The sequence below is a fragment of the Salvelinus fontinalis genome, chromosome 7 (assembly GCF_029448725.1).
Source record: "Salvelinus fontinalis isolate EN_2023a chromosome 7, ASM2944872v1, whole genome shotgun sequence".
NCBI classification, from domain to species: Eukaryota; Metazoa; Chordata; class Actinopteri; order Salmoniformes; family Salmonidae; genus Salvelinus; species Salvelinus fontinalis.
Window position 1 is genome coordinate 16,449,890 of NC_074671.1, and position 19,500 is coordinate 16,469,389.

At 47.7% G+C, this 19,500-nt stretch overlaps 1 protein-coding gene across 1 annotated transcript in view; it reads left to right on the forward strand.

Annotated features, from left to right (window-relative positions):
• The window catches only part of LOC129859089 (D(3) dopamine receptor-like), a 36,562-nt gene extending 17,062 nt beyond the window's left edge, over nucleotides 1–19,500 (forward strand). Inside the window, exons 6-7 of the mRNA XM_055928457.1 lie at nucleotides 4,980–5,349; nucleotides 16,354–19,500. Of these exons, the coding sequence (XP_055784432.1) occupies nucleotides 4,980–5,349; nucleotides 16,354–16,550 (567 nt within the window). The 3' untranslated portion in view covers nucleotides 16,551–19,500. The remainder of the gene's footprint in view (nucleotides 1–4,979; nucleotides 5,350–16,353) is intronic.

A 19,500-nucleotide genomic window follows, 5' to 3' on the forward strand; every position in this document is an offset into this window, starting at 1 on the left:
CTCGGTGACGAAGATCTACCCGTCGTTCTATGCGGATGGCGAGTGCAATCAAAGAGTCCACGCTGGAAGGAACCTCCCGGGAGAGAATCTCATCCTTAACCTCAGCGTGGAGTCCCTCCAGAAAACGAGCGAGCAACGCCGGCTCGTTCCAGTCACTGGATGCAGCAAGAGTTCGAAACTCTATAGAGTAATCCGTTATGGATCGATCACCTTGACATAGGGAAGCCAGACCCCTGGAAGCCTCCTTCCCAAAAACTGAACGATCAAAGACCCGTATCATCTCCTCCTTAAAGTTCTGATAAACTTTAGAACACTCAGCCCTTGCCTCCCAGATAGCTGTGCCCCACTCCCGAGCCCGACCAGTAAGGAGTGATATGACGTAAGCGATCCGCGCTCTCTCTCCAGAGTATGTGTTGGGCTGGAGAGAGAACACAATATCACACTGGGTGAGAAAGGAGCGACACTCAGTGGGCTGCCCAGAGTAACATGGTGGATTATTAACCCTAGGTTCCGGAGACTCGGAAGACCAGGAAGTAGCTTGTGGTACGAGACGAAGACTCTGAAACTGTCCTGAGAGATCGGAGACCTGAGCGGCCAGGGTCTCAACGGCATGACGAGCAGCAGACAATTCCTGCTCGTGTCTGCCGAGCATTGCTCCCTGGATCTTGACGGCAGTGTTGAGAGAATCCGTAGTCGCTGGGTCCATTCTTGGTCGGATTCTTCTGTTATGCTGATGAAGGAGGACCCAAAAGCGACGTAATAGAAACAGAGTCTTTATTCCAGTTTTAAACAAACAATGATGTTCCTGGATATATCAAAGGTAATCCAAAACAGGAAACTGAAAACCTCTTGTCAGTAGAGAGGAACGACTGGAGACGCGACCCCAGACTGCAGGTCGCTTCAGGAAGGCACAGACCGTAGCTGACATAGACACCTGCTCACACGCAGCATCTGACAAATGCAAAAACACAACAGGGCGGAACAAGGACACAGAGCAGCTAACCTCAAACAAGAATCCGACAAAGACAGAAGCGGAAAACAGAGGGAGAAATAGGGACTCTAATCAGAGGGCAAAATAGGGGACAGGTGTGAAAGAGTAAATGAGGTCGTTAGGAGAATGAGAAACAGCTGGGAGCAAGAACGGAACGATAGAGAGAGAGAGCGGGAGAGGGAAAGAGGGAGGAGGAGAGAGAGAAATAGAAAGAGAGAAAGAACCTAATAAGACCAGCAGAGGGAAGCACAGGGACAAGACATGATGATCAAAGACAAAACATGACACTATCGGCAGGATAGAACAGCAGCCTCTGGTAAGACACGGGGCAGTGGCCTGTGTATATTTGTAGACAACAGGTAGAGTATCTCATGATTAGCTGTATTTTTCGTAGCTGTCTACATACCACCACAGACAAATGCTGGCACTAAAACCGCACTCAATGAGCTGTATACCACCATAAGCAAACAGGAAAATACTCATCCAGAGGCGGTGCTCCTAGTGGCCAGGGACTTTAATGCAAGGAAACTGAAAACAGTTTTACCAAATTTCTATCAGCATGTTAAATGTGCAACCAGAGGGAAAAAAACTCTAGACCACCTTTACACCACACACAGAGTCGTGTACAAAGATCTCCCTCGCCCTCCATTTGGCAAATCTGACCATAATTCTATCCTCCTGATTCCTGCTTACAAGCAAAAATGAAAGCAGGATGCACCAGTCACTTGGTCTATAAAAAAGTGGTCAGATGAAGCAGATGTTAACCTCTCTGGAGCAGGTGGGACGCAAACGTCCCACCGGCCAATAGCCAGGGAAAATACAACGCGCCATATTCAAATAACATGATATAAAAATCAAACAGATACCAAATTAAAGCTACACTCATTGTAAATCCAGCCAACATGTCAGATTTCAAAAAGGCTTTTCGGCGAAAGCATAAGATGCTATTATCTGGTGACAGCACAACAGTAAACAAACAGAGTAGCATATTTCAACACTGCAAGCACGACACAAAACGCAGAAATAAAATATAAATCATGCCTTACCTTTGACGAAATTCTTTTGTTGGCACTCCAATATGTCCCATAAACATCACAAATGGTCATTTTGTTCGATTAATTCCGTCGATACATATCCAAAATGTCCATTTATTTGGACCGTTTCATCCAGAAAAACACAGCTTCCAACTATCGCCACTTCTCTACAAAATATATCAAAAGTTACATGTAAACTTTACCAAAACATTTCAAACTAATTTTGTAATACAACGTTAGGTATTTTTAAACGTTAATAATCGATCAATTTGAAGACTGGATGATCTGTGTCCAATACAAAAGAAAACAAACTGACGCAACTTTTTCCGTAACGTGGCTCTCTCCAAAAATGTACTTCATGTGACCCTCATTTACGATAGCCCTACTTCTTCAGTACACAAAGGAATAACCTCAACCAATTTCCAAGGACTGGTGACATCCAGTGGAAGCCGTAGGAACTGCAAGCAAGTCCATTAGAAATCTGGTGTCTCTAAGATACCTTATTGAAAAGACAGTGACATCAAAAAAATTAAAATTCTGAATGGTTTGTCCTCAGGGTTTTGCCTGCTACATAAGTTCTATTATTCTCACAGATATGGTTCAAACAGTTTTAGAAACTTCAGAGTGTTTTCTATCCAAATCTACTATTTTTCCAAAAGTGAAAATGCTGGCCACTGCCCACAAGAAGTTAAACTACATGACTAATTTGCTAGCACAGACGGGAATATGTTCCGGACTTCTTCCGATGGCATTGAGGAGTACACCACCTCAATCAATGGCTTCATCAATAAGTCTATCGATGATGTCGTTCCCACAGTGACTGTACTTACATACCCCAACCAGATGCCATGGATTACAGGCAACATTCGCACTGAGCTGAAGGGTAGAGCTGCCGCTTTCAATGAGCAGGACTCTAACCCGGAAGCTTATAAGAAATCCTGCTATGCCCTCCGACAAAAACCATCAAACAGGCAAAGCTTCAATACAGGACTAAGATTGAATCTTACTACACCGGATCCAACGCTTGTCGGATGTGGCAGGGCTTGCAAACTATTACAGACTACAAAGGGAAGCACAGCTGAGAGCTGCCCAGTGACACAAGCCTACCAGACGAGCTAAATAACTTCTATGCTCACGTTGAGGCAAGAAACACTGAAACATGCATGAAAGTATCAGCTGTTTTGGACGACTGTGTGATCACGCTCTCCGCAGCCAGTAAGACCTTTAAACAGGTCAACATTCACAAGGCCGCTGGGCCAGGCGGATTACCAGGACGTGTACTCCGAGCATGCGCTGACCAACTGGCAAGTGTCGTCACAGACATTTTCAACCTCTCTCTGTCTGAGTCTTTAATACTAACATGTTTCAAGCAGACCACCATAGTCCCTGTGCCCAATAACACAAAGGTAACCTGCCTAAATGACTATCGACCCGTAGCACTCACGTCTGTAGCCATGAAGTGCTTTGAAAGGCTGGTCATGGCTCACATCGACACCCTTATCCCAGAAACCCTAGACCCACTCCAATTTGCATGCCGCCCCAACAGATCCACAGATGATGCAATAGAGATTGCACTCCACACTGCCCTTTCTCACCTGGACAAAAGGAACACCTATGTGAGAATGCTATTCATTGACTACAGCTCAGCGTTCAACACCGTAGTGGCCTCAAAGCTCATCACTAAGATAAGCACCCTGGGACTAAAAACCTTGCTGTGCAACTGGATCCTGGACTTCCTGACGGGCTGCCCCCAGGTGGTAAGAGTAGGTAACAACACAACCGCCACACTGATCCTCAACACAGGGGCCCCTCAGGTGTGCATGCTCAGTCCCCTCCTGTACTCCCTGTTCACTCATGACTGCACGGCCAGGCACGACTCCATCACCATCATTAAGTTTGCCGATGACACAACAGTGGGTCACCGACAACAATGAGACAGCCTATAGGGAGGAGATCAGAGACCTGACCGTGTGGTGCAAGGACAACAACCTCTCCCTCAATGTGATCAAGACAAAGGAGTTGATTGTGGACTACAGGAAAAGGAGGATGAGCACGCACCCCTTTTCATCGACGGGGCTGTAGTGGAGCAGGTTGAGAGCTTCAAGTTCCTTGGCGTCCACATCACCAACAAACTAACATTGTCCAAGCACACCAAGACAGCCGTGAAGAGGGCACGACAAAACCTATTCCCCCTCGGGAGACTGAAAAGATTTGGCATGGGTCCTCAGATCCTCAAAAGGTTTTACAGCTGCACTATCGAGAGCATCCTAAGGGTTGCATCACTGCCTGGTATGGCAACTGCTCGGCCTCCGACCGCAAGGCACTACAGAGGGTAGTGCGTACGCCAAGCTTCCTGCCATCCAGGACCTCTATACCAGGCGGTGTCAGAGGAAGGCCCTAAAAATTGTCAAAGACTCCAGCTACCCTAGTCATAGACTGTTCTCTCTACTACCACATGGCAAGCGGTACCGGAGGGTCAAGTCTAGGCCCAAGAGGCTTCTAAACGGCTTCTACTCCCAAGCCATAAGACTCCTGAACATCTAATCAAATGGCTACACAGACTATTTGCATTGCCCCCCTCCGCCCTTCTATGCTGCATAATCATTTTAATAACTCTATCTACATGTACATATTACCTCGACACCGGTGCCCCCGCACATTGACTCTGTACCGGTACCCCCTGTATATAGCCCCACTATTGTTATTTTACTGCTGCTCTTTAATTATTTGTTATTCTTAGCTCTTACTTTTTGGGGGGGGTTTCTTAAAAGTGCATTGTTGGTTAAGGGCTTGTAAGTAAGCATTTCACTGTAAAGTCTACCCCTGTTGTATTTGGCGCATGTGACAAATAAAATTTGATTTGATTTAATCAACAGTATTCTTGCCTATGGACCAGATCAACAGTAAGGGCATTGCTCAGCACCTTCAGATGTGACTGACTGTGTTCCTTTCAGGAGAGTATAGAGTCGGCAGGGCCCCCTAAAGCTCACCTCCTGTCAGGGTGTCTGCGGCGTAAGCGTCCCCGGACGGCCCCTGTGGAGAACACTCTGCTGCCCCCGGTGGACATCCAGAACTACTGCAGCATCAGCCACGCCTCCTGCGGCCGCACTGAGCACGACCGCGCCGAGGAAGCGCTGGCCAAAGAGAAAGAGCGTATTCCTGTGCGGAGGAGCTGCGAGGTCAAAGAGCTGTCCAATGGACGCATTCACACGGCACTCCGTCCCGCCCCCCACTCCCAGTCCCTGACAGGCCAACAACAACATCGAGTCAGGAGCATGCAGAACAGGGAGAAGAAGGCTACGCAGATGCTGGCCATTGTGCTTGGTGAGTAGCTCTACTGTTTTTATTAGGCCTATCACCATATCTGGCCCTCAAACCATCATGGTCACCTAATAATCCCCAGTTTACAATTGGCTCATTCATCCCCCTCCTCTCCCCTGTAACTATTCCCCAGGTCGTTGCTGCAAATGAGAACGTGTTCTCAGTCAACTTACCTGGTAAAATAACGGTAAAATAAAAATAAATAAATAAATCTGTAGAATGTACTTAGCTCTATTAACTCTACCATGTGATTTGACTGAGAACATGTTGACCATGAGAATGGACCAGTAATTCTTAGAACATAGAAGGCCTCCCGGGTGGCGCAGTGGTCTAGGGCACTGCATCGCAGTGCTAGCTGCGCCACCAGAGTCTCTGGGTTCGCGCCCAGGCTGGGCTGGGTTCGCGCCCAGGCTCTGTCGCAGCCGGCCACAACCGGGAGGTCCGTGGGGCGACGCACAATTGGCATAGCGTCGTCCGGGTTAGGGAGGGTTTGGCCGGTAGGGATATCCTTGTCTCAGTATGTGAAATGTAATAAAATGTATGCACTCTACTGTAAGTCGCTCTGGATAAGAGCGTCTGCTAAATGACTAAAATGTAAAATGATAGAAAAAAAATTATTAAGCTATTCCTAAAGTACATTACATCAGTGAGGCTGCTGAGGGGAGAACGGCTCATAATAATGGCCGGAACGGAGCAAATGGAATGGCATGGAAACCATATGTTTGATACCATTCCTGGGCAGTAATTACCCAGAGCCCTTTGTCCCCAATTAAGGTGCTACCAACATCTTGTGATGTGCATTGATGGAATGCACTTTAGGGATCTAGTGAGTGACTATGTATTTTATTTTTTACAAAAAGGTCAAATGGTTGTGCACTGTTAAAATGAAGTGCTCTATAACACAAAAACTAGTGGCAACTGAGCAGCCACCACCTTAGAAACGAAACCTTGACTTTGCTGGAGTATTGAAACACATGGTTCTGAGGGTATTGGGACAGATTTAAGGTGTACTGAAACATTCATCCTGAGGTGTTCTGAAACATGACATGGTGTGTTGTAAAGCACTTAATCAAGAGTTGCGCAGCACCTTGCCAGCGACTGGGAACACAAACGCAGAAAAGGTTGAAAACACTGGCATTTCGAGTCCTGTCTAGTGCAGAATTAGACCCCTTCTTCTGGTGTTTCGAGTCCTGTCTAGTGCAGAATTAGATTCCTTCTTCTGGTGTTTTGAGTCCTGTAGTACAGAATTAGATCCCTTCATCCGGTGTTTCGAGTCCTGTCTAGTGCAGAATTAGATCCCTTCTTCTGGTGTTTCGAGTCCTGTCTAGTGCAGAATTAGATCCCTTCTTCTGGCATTTCTAGTCCTGTCTAGTGTAGAATTAGATCCCTTCTTCTGGTGTTTCGAGTCCTGTCTAGTGCAGAATTAGATCCCTTCTGGTGTTTCGAGTCCTGTCTAGTGCAGAATTAGATCCCTTCTTCTGGCATTTTGAGTCCTGTCTAGTGCAAAATAAGATCCCTTCTTCTGGTGTTTCGAGTCCTGTCTAGTGCAGAATTAGATCCCTTCTTCTGGTGTTCCCAAATACTGTGAATGGGAGTCCCTGCTCAAATATGGTGTGCTGACAAATGCCTCATTAGCAATTCCAAAAGGTCAAATGGACAGTATTATGCTCAAACAAAGGACACGAGAAAATACAGTTTTGTTAATAAGTTTGTCCAGGATAATAATGAGTACAAAATGTGTTTTTCAAGGCGAGATTGAAGCTTCAAATGCTTTCTTATTTTCAAATGATCAAATGACAACAAAACATTAACAGGTCTTTAACAATTTTACATTGATCTGTAAGGTATTTATCATATTCTACCAAAATCAACAGAAATGTGGCATTATATTTCACATTCATGGAATAAAAAAATACAGGCAATGACTGCTAATGTTAGCAGTAGCAGTCATACAAAACTTCAGTCCCGTCTCTATGCAATCCACCAGTCATCCATTATGCTAATGTTCTCTGCTGCCTGCGACTGGAACGAATTGCAAAAATCTCTGAAGTTGGAGACTTTTATCTCCCTCAACAACTTTAAAAATCTGCTATCCGAGCAGCTAACCGATCGCTGCAGCTGTACATAGTCCATCTGTAAACTACCCACCCAATTTACCTACCTTACCCCCATACTGCTTTTATTTATTTACTTTTCTGCTCTTTTGCACACCAGTATCTCTTCTTGCACATGATCATCTGATGATTTATCACTCCAGTGTTAATCTGCTAAATTGTAATTATTCGATTTATTGCCTACCTCATGCCTTTTGCACACATTGTATATAGATTCTCTTTTTCCTACCATGTTATTGACTTGTTTATTGTTTACTCCATGTGTAACTCTGTGTTGTTGTCTGTTCACACTGCTATGCTTTATCTTGGCCAGGTCGCAGTTGCAAATGAGAACTTGTTCTCAACTAGCCTACCTGGTTAAATAAAGGTGAAATAAAAAAATAAAAAAAAATTTAAAAAAATGTCCTAACCTGAGTCTTTATATTAAGGTGATGGTACATGGAAGGCTGTACATATGAATAGAATCACAGTTGAGTTAGAGGATATGATTGACAGTTGAGTTGGCATTAGTCTGTGATCCTGGCTGTGGTTAGGATTGGCCAGCCGGTGTTTTTCTGCAGGGAAACAGAAATGGCTAATAATAATGACAAGCAATAATGAATGTACATAAATGCATCATTAGGATATCAAATGCTATAATATTAATACATTGCAGTACAAATACAATTATTAAATATAAATAACAATATGTAAAAATAATATGTGATTAAGCTATGCAAATATAGAGTCAAGATTCCAATATGAATGTCAGGTGGTAGGCCAAAGCTAGAGCAGGCTAAAATGGCAGAGGCTAATTAGTTTACCATATAGCATGTGTGGTATACATCAAAACAGTAGATACAACTCACGAAGCTAGTCTTAACTAAAAAGCAGGCCTTCGTTTGCATAAAAAATTAAGTGCACGACAGGTGCAAATATATTACGTGTCAGTTAACTACAGCACACGTAACGTCAAGAGCTGTCAGAGCAGCTCACAGATCACTGCACCTGTACATAGCTCATCTGTAAATAGCCCATCCAATCTTCCTCATCCCCATACTGTATTTATTTATTTATCTTGCTCCTTTGCACCCCAGTATCTCAACTTGCACATTCATCTTCTGCACATCCTACCATTCCAGTGTTTAATTGCTATATTGAAATTACTTTGCCACCATGGCCTATTTATTGCCTTACCTCTCTTATAATACCTCATTTGCACATGCTGTATATAGATTTTTCTAAATTTTTCTTGTATGTTTGTTTATTCCATGTGTAACTCTGTGTTGTTGTATGTGTCGAACTGCTTTGCTTTATCTTGGCCAGGTCGCAGTTGCAAATGAGAACTTGTTCTCAACTATCCTACCTGGTTAAATACAGGTGAAATAAAAAAATATATAAAAAGAAAACAGATCGATGAATCAAAGTAGCTGTTTTACTTGGACTATTAGCATGTGGGGCTGAAATGTTACACGAAACAAATGTTTTTATTAACTGAATTCCTTTTCTGTTTCGTTCTTCAATGTGATAACATTTTGTTCTCACGTTTTCATTGCCCCATGCTTTCTTGGGTTGTTTCAGCTGAGCATTTGGTGTGCTCTCACCTGTCTGAGTTGGTGAAGGACCTAAATACAGGGGAGGTGCCTGCAAACTTGTTTTTATACTTGCCCATGCTAGAGGGCAAACCTGCCATGAATGCCCTCCATCTTCCTCCATGCCTCAGACTGGGGGGATTCTGAACATTACAGAAGCACGATGTCTGAAGTTTACATTTTGCCTTTAATCATTTTGCCTTTAAATGAAAATTCTCCCTAGGCCCTTTTCAGACTTAAGATAAGTTGATTTAACGTGGAATGAATCAATTTAAAAAATGGACTTTAGTTAAACATTTATTCAGTCCATGTTAAGTCTACTTATGTCAAGTCTGAATGAGGCCCCATGTGCTCAGTGTAACAAGTGTGGTTCAGCACAACAGTTTAGTTGTGCTCAACCTGGAAGACTGGCTGAGTGAACTAAGGCAGGGTTTTGACAAGCAGGATAACCGGGTTCACATCCACCTTCTCACAAGAATACCAGTGATGAAGGCCCACTTTATGAATGTTACCTCTGCTATAACGTACATAACCCTAAACATTTTGATTGTAACATGATTTATAATCTCACAAAGTTGCCTGGAAACTGTAGCCTATAATTAGTGCCAAAGTCTACCTTAGGAAAAGTATACATTCCCAGTGTCTTCTTTAAAATCTTAATGAAAATATTGACAGAGCATTCCATATTTACAATCAATCAATATTTATGCTATAAATCATATGCAATTTAAAAAGCATTGAGAGACATTTATTTTAGTGTTTGGTGCTGCCTTTTACATGCACTGAAACACCAGAAAGGGATTTCACAACACTCTCTAAAAAACACAATGATTCAGATTGAAGAGCCACTTTGGGTGTTTCAGAGTACTTCCATTCTGTTTTGAAGTACATTCATTGTATCATCACACCAGATCTCAGTTTAGGTGCACTACTTTTCATGCTTTTACGACACAACGATGGTGTTTTGAGTCTTTCTATTTCAACAGTGTGGGGGATGATAGACTGTGAACACTGTTGTACAATACTGAGGTTATGGCCATGGGAGTCAGAGAACAGAATCACTTTCCCTCGCAGATCTATTACCGCCATTATAACACCACTATACTCCACAACTCAATAGAACAATGTCTGCAGTGCACTACAAAGCCAATATATTGCCTATGTGGGATATCAGTTACAATTCATTCTCTTCACTGCTGGGTGCCTAGCACTAGTTAGTCTGCAGATTTAGTGAGTCTTTAGTCAATCAGAACAAACCATTGGAAAGCTCAAATGTAAATTGGATGGGTGGATCCAAAGATAGATATCCACTCTACGAGACCAAACACCTGCTACCAAACAACTCTCTTTTTCACACACACACACACACACACACACACACACACACACACACACACACACACACACACACACACATACATACATACATACATACATACTGTAATGATTAGTGGTGGTGTTGACGGCCATTGGTCCAGGCTGTTCACTGTGAGAGCTGACATGTTGGTGAGTCCAGGCCCTACTGAGTGACACTGAAGCTAATCAGAGGTGTCTACTTAATTAGACAGAGGAATCACACACATGCATGTACGCACACACACAAACACAGAGTTGATGGGTGTGTGTGTGCATGTGTGACTGCTTTATGACAGTGGTGGGAGGAAACAGTGAGCGCTAGTGGGTGGAGAGAGGGACACAGTGAAATGCAAAGGAATAAAAGTTATCCCACATCTGCATTCCGTTTATCACCACACACACACACACACACACACACACACACACACACACACACACACACACACACACACACACACACACACACACACAAGGAGCAGATGTCCTCAGCCTCACACACTCCCTAGCTTCTCTGGCCAAGGGAGAATTGGATTGGTCTTTGAACTGTGGGGGAAACACTTTCTAAATTCCACATCGACCCTTAGCCTCACCCCAGCCCTCTACCCTCTATACACTCACTCCCCTCCAACACCCCAGCCCTCTACCCTCTAAGCGCTCACTCCCCTCCAACACCCCAGCCCTCTACCCTCTAAGCGCTCACTCCCCTCCAACACCCCAGCCCTCTACCCTCTAAGCGCTCACTCCCCTCCAACACCCCAGCCCTCTACCCTCTAAGCGCTCACTCCCCTCCAACACCCCAGCCCTCTACCCTCTAAGCGCTCACTCCCCTCCAACACCCCAGCCCTCTAAGCACTCTCTCCCCCCAGCCCACTACCCTAAGCACTCCCTCCCCCCAGCCCTCTAAGAAACCTCCCAGCCCACTACCCTAATCACTCCCCCCCCCAGCCCTCTAAGAACCCCCCCAGCCCACTACCCTAATCACTCCCTCTCCCCAGCCCTCTAAGAACCCCCCCAGCCCTCTAAGAACCCCCCCAGCCCACTACCCTAATCACTCCCTCCCCCCAGCCCTCTAAGAACCCCCCCAGCCCACTACCCTAATCACTCCCTCCCCCCAGCCCTCTAAGAACCCCCCAGCCCTCTAAGAACCCCCCCAGCCCACTACCCTAATCACTCCCTCCCCCCAGCCCTCTAAGAACCCCCCCAGCCCACTACCCTAAGCACTCCCTCCCCCCAGCCCTCTAAGAACCGCCCCAGCCCACTACCCTAAGCACTCCCTCCCCCCAGCCCACTACCCTAATCACTCCCTCCCCCCAGCCCTCTAAGAACCCCCCCACCCCACTACCCTCTAATCACTCCCTTTCCCCAGCCCTCTAAGAACCCCCCCAGCCCACTACCCTAATCACTCCCTCCCCCCAGCCCTCTAAGAACCCCCCCAGCCCACTACCCTAAGCACTCCCTCCCCCCAACATACTACCCTAATCACTCCCTCCCCCCAGCCCTCTAAGAACCCCCCCAGCCCACTACCCTAAGCACTCCCTCCCCCCAGCCCTCTAAGAACCCCCCCAGCCCACTACCCTAATCACTCCCTCCCCCCAGCCCTCTAAGAACCCCCCCAGCCCACTACCCTAATCACTCCCTCCCTCCCCCCAGCCCTCTAAGAACCCCCCCCCCCCCCCCCCCCTAAACACATGGCCCCCAAGCCGGATCCGGCCGGTGACGCATTTCTATTTCTATTCAGTCGGCGCAATGATTTGTGTTGTCAATTCAGCTCGGCCCGCTTCCATGCCTACCGCCCGCGTTGCGCTGCACTACAAGTCACAGCAAGCACTGCCAACGTACTGTACTGCACGCCAAATGGCAGTGCATCGCCACACACACACAAGAGCCAGTCAGTGCGCTGTATCATATCATCACTAATAGCACTGACCGAATCTTCTACCGGACCGAAAGTTGAAACGTGTTGTAGGCTAAATGTCCATGCCAAGTTTCGGTTCCAACGGGGCATTGCTGTTGCCTACAGAAAGTGTCATATTGGTAGTCAAAAGTTATAAGATAAAGGATTATTCACATGCGGGCATAAGTTACTACTAAAGGAGAATAGGGCACACAAGCGACAGCCAGTATAAATAAGTCAACGGTTGAGTCATCTACTTTATGAAATTACAGCCTGATGCGCTCACTTTGCTGAATTCAGCGTCAATTGCGCTGCTTTCGTGTCAGGTTTACAGCGCGCAGCAGAGGGAAAGTGTTCAGACACATGCCAGTCGTAACAAGGCTACTAAAATGTTGCAGTCTGCCTTCGGTTTTTAAAGCTTGACAATGAAAAACCAAAAAACTAAACCTGCAACAAAACAACAAATGAGAAACATGTGGCCTATTACAGCAACATTAGAGCAATAGCCTAGGCTGACTCCTCAACTACAATACATGTCGAGTGCCCCACGTAGTAATGCTGCACTCAATCGCACCGGTGATCCATGCAGTAAGACAAAATTTAAAAAACGGGTTTTAAATGTAAAACGTTTTTTTTTCCATTAAACTTTTTGATTAGGGTTGCAGCCTATTATGCACATCTGCAAGCATAGCAGCAAAGGCTGGACAAATGATTTCTCTTTTTTAATATGTTAAAATGCTATATACAGCATCCTATATACATCAGTGGACATTATAAAGGGACACATTTGTCCAAACAAAACAACAGACAGTTTGGGCCAGTTGTATGCACTTTGTTTGTAAAAACAAAACATAATAAGCTATGTCTGGCACGCAAATTCGTTATTTTTTCAATATGGCCTGTGCGCTGATAGTTTGACAGCCCTGCTCTAAGCACCCCCCAACCCTCTACCCCCCCTCTACCCTCTAACCACTCCCCCCACCCATCTACCCTCTAAGTACTCCCTCCCCCCACCCCTCTACTCTCTAAGCACACCCTCCCCCCACCCCTCTACCCTCTAAGCACACCCTCCCCCCACCCCTCTACCCTCTAAGCACTCCCTCCTCCCACCCCTCCTACCCTCTAAGCACACCCTCCCCCCACCCCTCTAACCACTCCCCTCACCCCTCTACCCTCTAAGCACACCCTCCCCCCACCCCTCTAAGCACACCCTCCCCCCACCCCTCTACCCTCTAAGCACACCCTCCCCCACCCCTCTACCCTCTAAGCACACCCTCCCCCCACCCCTCTACCCTCTAAGCACCCACTCCCCCCACCCATATACCCTCTAACCACTCCCCTAACCCCTCTACCCTCTAAGCACACCCTCCTCCCAACCCTCTACCCTTTAAGCAGACCCTCCCCCCACCCATATACCCTCTAACCACTCCCCTCACCCCTCTACCCTCTAAGCACACCCTCCTCCCAACCCTCTACCCTCTAAGCACACCCTCCCCCCACCCCTCTACCCTCTAAGCACTCCCTCCTCCCAACCCTCTACGCACACCCTCCTCCCAATCCTCTACCCTCTAAGCACACCCTCCCCCACCCATATACCCTCTAACCACTCCCCTAACCCCTCTACCCTCTAAGCACACCCTCCTCCCAACCCTCTACCCTTTAAGCACACCCTCCCCCCACCCATATACCCTCTAACCACTCCCCTCACCCCTCTACCCTCTAAGCACACCCTCCTCCCAAACCTCTACCCTCTAAGCACACCCTCCCCCCACCTCTCTACCCTCTAAGCACTCCCTCCTCCCAACCCTCTACCCTCTCAGCACTCACTCCCCCCACCCCTCTACCCTCTAAGCACACCCTCCCCCCACCCCTCTACCCTCTAAGCACTCCCTCCTCCCAACCCTCTACGCACACCCTCCTCCCAACCCTCTACCCTCTAAGCACACCCTCCCCCCAACCATATACCCTCTAACCACTCCCCTCACCCCTCTACCCTCTAAGCACACCCTCCTCCCAACCCTCTACCCTCTAAGCACACCCTCCTCCCAACCCTCTACCCTCTAAGCACACCCTCTTCCCAACCCTCTACCCTCTAAGCACTCCCTCCTCCCAACCCTCTACCCTCTAAGCACACCCTCCTCCCAACCCTCTACCCTCTAAGCACACCCTCCTTCCAACCCTCTACCCTCTAAGCACACCCTCCTCCCAACCCTCTACCCTCTAAGCACACCCTCCTCCCAACCCTCTACCCTCTAAGCACACCCTCCTCCCAACCCTCTACCCTCTAAGCACACCCTCCTCCCAACCCTCAACCCTCTAAGCACACCCTCCTCCCAACCCTCTACCCTCTAAGCACACCCTCCCCCCACCCATATACCTTCTAACCACTCCCTCCTCCCAACCCTCTACCCTCTAAGCACACCCTCCTCCCAACCCTCTACCCTCTAAGCACACCCTCCTCCCAACCCTCTACCCTCTAAGCACACCCTCCTTCCAACCCTCTACCCTCTAAGCATACCCTCCTCCCAACCCTCTACCCTCTAAGCACACCCTCCTCCCAACCCTCTACCCTCTAAGCACTCCCTCCTCCCAACCCTCTACCCTCTAAGCACACCCTCCTTCCAACCCTCTACCCTCTAAGCACACCCTCCTCCCAACCCTCTACCCTCTAAGCACACCCTCCTCCCAACCCTCTACCCTCTAAGCACACCCTCCTCCCAACCCTCTACCCTCTAAGCACACCCTCCTCCCAACCCTCTACCCTCTAAGCACACCCTCCCCCCACCCCTCTACCCTCTAAGCACACCCTCCTCCCAACCCTCTACCCTCTAAGCACACCCTCCTCCCAACCGTCTACCCTCTAAGCACACCCTCCTCCCAACCCTCTACCCTCTAAGCACACCCTCCTCCCAACCCTCTACCCTCTAAGCACACCCTCCTCCCAACCCTCTAAGCACACCCTCCTCCCAACCCTCTACCCTCTAAGCACACCCTCCTCCCAACCCTCTACCCTCTAAGCACACCCTCCTCCCAACCCTCTACCCTCTAAGCACACCCTCCTCCCAACCCTCTACCCTCTAAGCACACCCTCCTCCCAACCCTCTACCACAGATAGAACAATGAGACAGATATTTCACCGGATGTATAAATGTGAAGCATCCGCTTGGCGTTTCCACTCACTACCAAATATGGCAGTGAGAGGAAGGCCAGTGGCCGGCAGTGGGAGAAGATGGAAGGAGATGTTCGACATTCTGCAAATGTTCTCATCGATAAAACATTTGATCTCAATACAGTTTTCTGCTCCCAAAACTAGAATACGCTATGAACAGAGTGGACTAAGTTTTGTAGACTTGTTTTGCGTTGTTTAGAAGGAGTGCCAAGGCGAATTCAGTTATTGCACATGTGCACTTCACATAGTAGGCGTTCTCTAATGGAAATATTCAAATGAGCCTCGTGATTGACATAAATTCACTGAAAACCTGCAGTTCTCTTTCTCTCTCGCTCAAATGCTGAAGCACCAAGCAGAATAAATGTCCTGCTACTGTAGGTTCTACTACTGCGACATTCAAATGTATTTTAAAAAAACCTCAAGAGCAGCCATACACATCAACATAATAACACAAGATAGATATTGGTCTCCATTACGACATACAAGTGTATTTGAAATGCAGCCTCAAGCTACAACTAAAATATAGCTTAGTGTAGGCTATCAAAACAAATTTCCCATTTTAAATTATCACTTTTATGAGAATAATCAAATCCTCCTGCTGCAGGATTATTTTACTCCTGTGACAAAACTGGTCAAATTAAGATCCTACATAACATAAGATAATAGGGTATTGATCTACATGGAATTCTGCTAGGGTGTTGAAGTTGATGTGTGTTGAAACGTATTATTATTGTTACTAATGTACTCCCTCTCTCTTTTACTTTTACACGCGCTTTATCGCTTTATCTCGCTTTCCATCTCACACTTGATCTCTCTCTCTCTCTCTCTCTCTCTCTCTCTATCTATCTATCTATCTATCTATCTCTATCTCTATCTCTATCTCTATTTCTATCTATCTTCCAGGAGTGTTCCTGATCTGCTGGCTGCCGTTCTTCGTGACTCACATCCTGAACACCCACTGCAGGACGTGTCGTATTCCCCCGGAGCTCTACAGTGCCTTCACCTGGCTGGGCTACGTCAACAGCGCCCTCAACCCCGTCATATACACCACCTTCAACATCGAATTCAGACGCGCCTTCATCAAGATCCTCAGCTGCTGAGAACACCATGGTCCACCATGACCGGGTCATAGCCATGCTCCTGACCTGTACTGGACTGGACCTTGGGCCCGGCATACCTGAGTATGGATAAGATGCATGAGCCATGGCCTCAGCCTGAGTACCCATTATCAGGGCAATGACTGTCCTTTATCGAGATCATTGTCAGGCCAGGGTTCTGAGCTGTACTGGACCTCAGGCCAGCCACACCTGAGCATGGATACTGCACTTGAGCCATGGATACATGAGCCATGACCGTCCATCTTCAGGGTCAATGACTCGTCTTCATTGAAACCATCTCCTGCCGAGAGGATAGGTCCATAATGACCATGTCTGACCATTCTCTTCCACTGGACCTCCCAGCACACTGGTCCTCTCAGCACACTGGACCTCCCGGCACACTGGTCCTCTCAGCACACTGGTCCTCTCAGCACACTGGTCCTCTCAGCACACTGGACCTCCCAGCACACTGGACCTCCCAGCACACTGGTCCTCCCAGCACACTGGTCCTCTCAGCACACTGGACCTCTCAGCACACTGGACCTCTCAGAACACTGGTCCTCTCAGCACACTGGACCTCTCAGCACACTGGACCTCTCAGAACACTGATCCTCTCGGCACACTGGTCCTCTCGGCACACTGATCCTCTCGGCACACTGGTCCTCTCAGCACACTGGACCTCTCAGAACACTGGTCCTCTCGGCACACTGATCCTCTCGGCACACTGGTCCTCTCGGCACACTGGTCCTCTCGGCACACTGATCCTCTCGGCACACTGATCCTCTCGGCACACTGGTCCTCTCGGCACACTGGTCCTCTCGGCACACTGGTCCTCTCGGCACACTGGTCCTCTCGGCACACTGGTCCTCTCGGCACACTGGTCCTCTCGGCACACTGGTCCTCTCGGCACACTGGTCCTCTCGGCACACTGGTCCTCTCGGCACACTGGTCCTCTCGGCACACTGGTCCTCTCGGCACACTGGTCCTCTCGGCACACTGGTCCTCTCAGCACACTGGTCCTCTCAGCACACTGGTCCTCTCAGCACACTGGACCTCTCAGAACACTGGTCCTCTCAGCACACTGATCCTCTCGGCACACTGGTCCTCTCAGCACACTGGTCCTCTCAGCACACTGGTCCTCTCAGCACACTGGTCCTCTCAGCACACTGGACCTCCCAGCACACTGATCCTCTCAGCACACTGATCCTCTCAGCACACTGATCCTCTCAGCACACTGATCCTCTCAGCACACTGATCCTCTCAGCACACTGGACCTCCTAGAACACTGGTCCTCTCAGCACACTGATCCTCTCAGCACACTGATCCTCTCAGCACACTGATCCTCTCAGCACACTGATCCTCTCAGCACACTGATCCTCTCAGCACACTGGTCCTCTCAGCACACTGATCCTCTCAGCACACTGATCCTCTCAGCAAACCGGACCTCCTAGAACACTGGTCCTCTCAGCACACTGGTCCTCTCAGCACACTGATCCTCTCAGCAAACCGGACCTCCTAGAACACTGGTCCTCTCAGCACACTGGAGCACATCTGAGCAAGGACTCTCTGGCTGCCTCCTGACAGTACCTCAGGCCCAGCACACCTGAGCTGAACTACAAGTACTGCATCTGGCTTGGCTGCCAGTTGACTGGGAAAGGACCTGCTCCACCTGTGGTATACTGTACACAGGGGGCAGGCGACATGAAGGGAGGGGATGGGAGCGAAATTCAAACCATAAAAAGGACTGCTACAGTACTGATGATTCAGAGATGGAAAAAATACTTTTTAAATTTGGACAATTAAAATAAGTGTTCTGCCAATCTATATGGCACAGGAGCTGGACACAATGTACAGCCATCAAAAAGAACCTGAATGTACTCACGGTTTGCTCTTGCCTAATGCGATCTTTGTTTCAGGAAACAAGGGATTATACTCTGTCCTGATTTTGGTGTTTTGGACATTTGTTGGATCAAATATAACGCTAGTTTAACTGGTGACGTATGAAGAAAGACCTTCACTAATACTCAGCTACACAGATCAGACCACAGTCACAATCCTCAGTTTGATGATGCCTGGAACAGTGTAATGACCAATCATCTATACTGGCCACCAGAGGCCACTTATGCCGACGTCATGTGTCAATCGACACCACAGGGTCTTGCCTCAGTGGATATGAGTCTACAACTCCTAACGCAATCACAGATACAGCATTCCTCCCAAATGGCCCCCTCTTCCCTTTATAGTGCACTACTTTTGACCAGACTTAGGGTGCCATTTGAGACGCAGACCCTGTTCTATTTCTTACACACTACTCCAGTTGATGACTCACAGCTATTACTGTAGCAAGGTTCATGACTTCACTGTCATTTGTTTAAATGGTCACTGAGGTTATTGAGCCATTATATATTCAGAGCAGCAGTATTTACTGTTACTAGTGACATCGTCCACCCCTCTTCCAACAGTCACCCGCCACTGCATGCGTGTCAACGTTATCAGGCTGTTTTATATTTCAGTCGCTTAAAGGCTCCGTCCATCTGAATCACTATGAAGACCTTTTATATCTGTGGATGTGGGAGATGTTTGGATCGCTGTTGGAGTCGTTTAAATCGATGTGAACACTGTACAATAAATTGACACGGCTTCAGTGCAGAGGTGTCAAACTCATTTTGCCCTGGGGGCCACATTCAGTCTTTAACGAGGTCCAGAGGGCTATATTTGGTTATTTGGTTACATTTCCTTGCCCTCAAAATTTGCAGAACATAGTCCTCTATCCATCGTTTATTTTCGATGCTCCCTAACTGTCTAGCTTTCATTTCAGTGATTAATAGCGACCTGGAAAGTTCCTTTAATAGTGGTGTGCTCAGGGGGGTGGGGCTTGTGGTGCCAGCGAATCGGACACGGGTGTGAATGGCGAAGTGGGCGGGGCTGTAATGGATAGGAAAAGCTTCTCTGT